General features: G+C 33.9%; 1 protein-coding gene across 1 annotated transcript; it reads left to right on the top strand.

Annotated features, from left to right (window-relative positions):
• The first annotated feature begins 283 nt into the window (after positions 1-283).
• Positions 284-1,410, top strand: LOC145064678 (uncharacterized). The gene is made up of 3 exons (XM_079012081.1): positions 284-455; positions 546-601; positions 688-1,410. Exons 1-3 carry the CDS (start codon positions 284-286, stop codon positions 1,258-1,260), a joined length of 801 nt encoding a protein of 266 aa, XP_078868207.1. The 3' UTR covers positions 1,261-1,410.
• Positions 1,411-1,900: the final 490 nt, after the last annotated feature.

Raw genomic sequence — 1,900 nt, 5'->3', positions numbered from 1 at the left:
CTGTATGTGTGTGTATCTCTTTGTGTGTAAATCTGTTTATGTATGTAGCATTCTCCTATTGTATCTCTAACATAAATGGCCTATAGTGCAACTCTATTTTATGATTTGATCTCTTATATTACTGTACATGTTCCTAGATTTAATTTTAATATAACCTTTATTCATTGAATAGTCTGAGTTAATTATACATTGTAATCACATAACTCCTAATTAATTTGGTTACTCTGTTAGATTTAGAATCATTTTAGTGTGTTTAGTTTTAAATAAATTTGGTTATATATAGATGGGTGGGCACAGTGGGGATGCAATGGAGTGGACAGAAGCTTGTGAGAAATATTTCTTAGAGATTTTAGAGGAAAGGGTCAAGAGAGATCCTAACGGGGCTCCAATCTTCAAAGGAACTGATTGGACACAAATGGATGAACAGATTTTTATGAAATTTGCTTTAAGATATGGTCCTGAGAAGGTGAAAGCAAAATACCACCGCCTTAAATCTGTTCATCTAAAGTTTAGTGAATTGATTAACCATACTGGAGTCACATGAGATGCTATTTCTGGAAAAGTGTTTGCTAATGATACTGTTTGGGATGATTTTTTTAAGGTATAAAATATCTTAAACCTAATAATTTTATTAATGTTTGACTTATTTTGCTAACTAATAAAGTATTTGTATACCATATATTACAGCGAGATAAAGTTTTCAAATCGTTCAAGAAAAAGGGTTGTAAGATTTATTCCTTATTGAGTTTGGTCTTCAATAGTTCGACTGCTTCTGGTGCTTTTCATAATGCCTCAACTTGTGCCCCTCAAACATCAGAAGAAGAGCACAGAATTGAGGATGAGTATCTAGAGGGTGGTAGTTTTGGTGAGAGTGAGTTTAATGGGGGTAGTCGGAAGGGAAAGCGTATGTTGGAAGAGGAAATGGAGGGTTTACCAGGTTCAAGAAGAATGAAAAAAGGTCCTGGAAATTCCAAATATGATACCTTGTTGGATGCATTTTCAGAATCAATAGTCGCTAGAAAGGAAAGAGATTTAGCAAGAGCAGAACATTATAAGTCAAAGTATGGTGATGTAACAAGCTCATTGACCGAGGAATACTCGATTAGTGATTGTATGACGACTTTAGAAGCTACACCTGGTGTTGGTGCAAGATCGTACACTAAAGCATTGTCCTTCTTTCCTGATATTAATTGGAGAAAAATGTTCCTAATGATGTCTGAAAATAGGAGGAAACAGTGGCTTGATAGTTTAGATGGGTAGTTGTTTTAGAATTTAGGGATGTCATATAAACATATTGCACTAGTTTATGTTTTGATGTTTATGTATAAACTTGATGTCATTTTGTGGAACATTTTGATGATATGTATGGAACTTGATGTGTGAATTTACTTTTTTTTTGTGTTATTTTACTTGATTGACATTAAATTCAATGGTTTATGGTGCAGATAAAGTGTCCCAATGTCATATTCATCGGATAGTAGCTCTTACTCAGATGATGACGATGATGAGTTGGATGATATGATGATGATTGCTTTGTTAATAAAGAACAATAGGAATTTTATTGACCGAACTCCTTGTAGGACATCTATGCTAAGTGGAAAAGAATACATTCGAGAGATAATGTGCGGTAATCCTATCCAGTGTTATGAAGCAATTAGGATGAAGCCACATGTTTTTTTAAATTTGTGTGATAAACTAAAGATGATGAATTTATTGGAAGATCGAAGGGATGTTAGTGTAGAAGAAGGTTTGGCAATGAGTTTGCGGATTTTATGTCATGGAACAAGCCATAGAATGATTTCGGATCGTTTTCAACATTCTACGGGGACTGTACATTATTGGTTTAAGTATGTGTTAAGAGCTTTGAAGGCATTTGCTCTTACAGTAGTTAAAACAACTA

Source organism: Lactuca serriola, chromosome 7 (genome assembly GCF_051521515.1).
Source record: "Lactuca serriola cultivar US96UC23 chromosome 7, Lser_US96UC23_V15, whole genome shotgun sequence".
NCBI classification, from domain to species: Eukaryota; Viridiplantae; Streptophyta; class Magnoliopsida; order Asterales; family Asteraceae; genus Lactuca; species Lactuca serriola.
This window is presented reverse-complemented; position numbering and strand designations above follow the sequence as displayed.

Coding starts and splice junctions, on each gene's coding strand:
- LOC145064678 (XM_079012081.1), top strand. CDS start 284: ATGGGTGGGCACAGTGGGGATGCAATGGAGTGGACAGAAGCTTGTGAG. Junction 456..545: donor GAAATTTGCTTTAAGATATG/GTCCTGAGAAGG, acceptor GAGTCACATGAG/ATGCTATTTCTGGAAAAGTG. Junction 602..687: donor TTTGGGATGATTTTTTTAAG/GTATAAAATATC, acceptor CATATATTACAG/CGAGATAAAGTTTTCAAATC.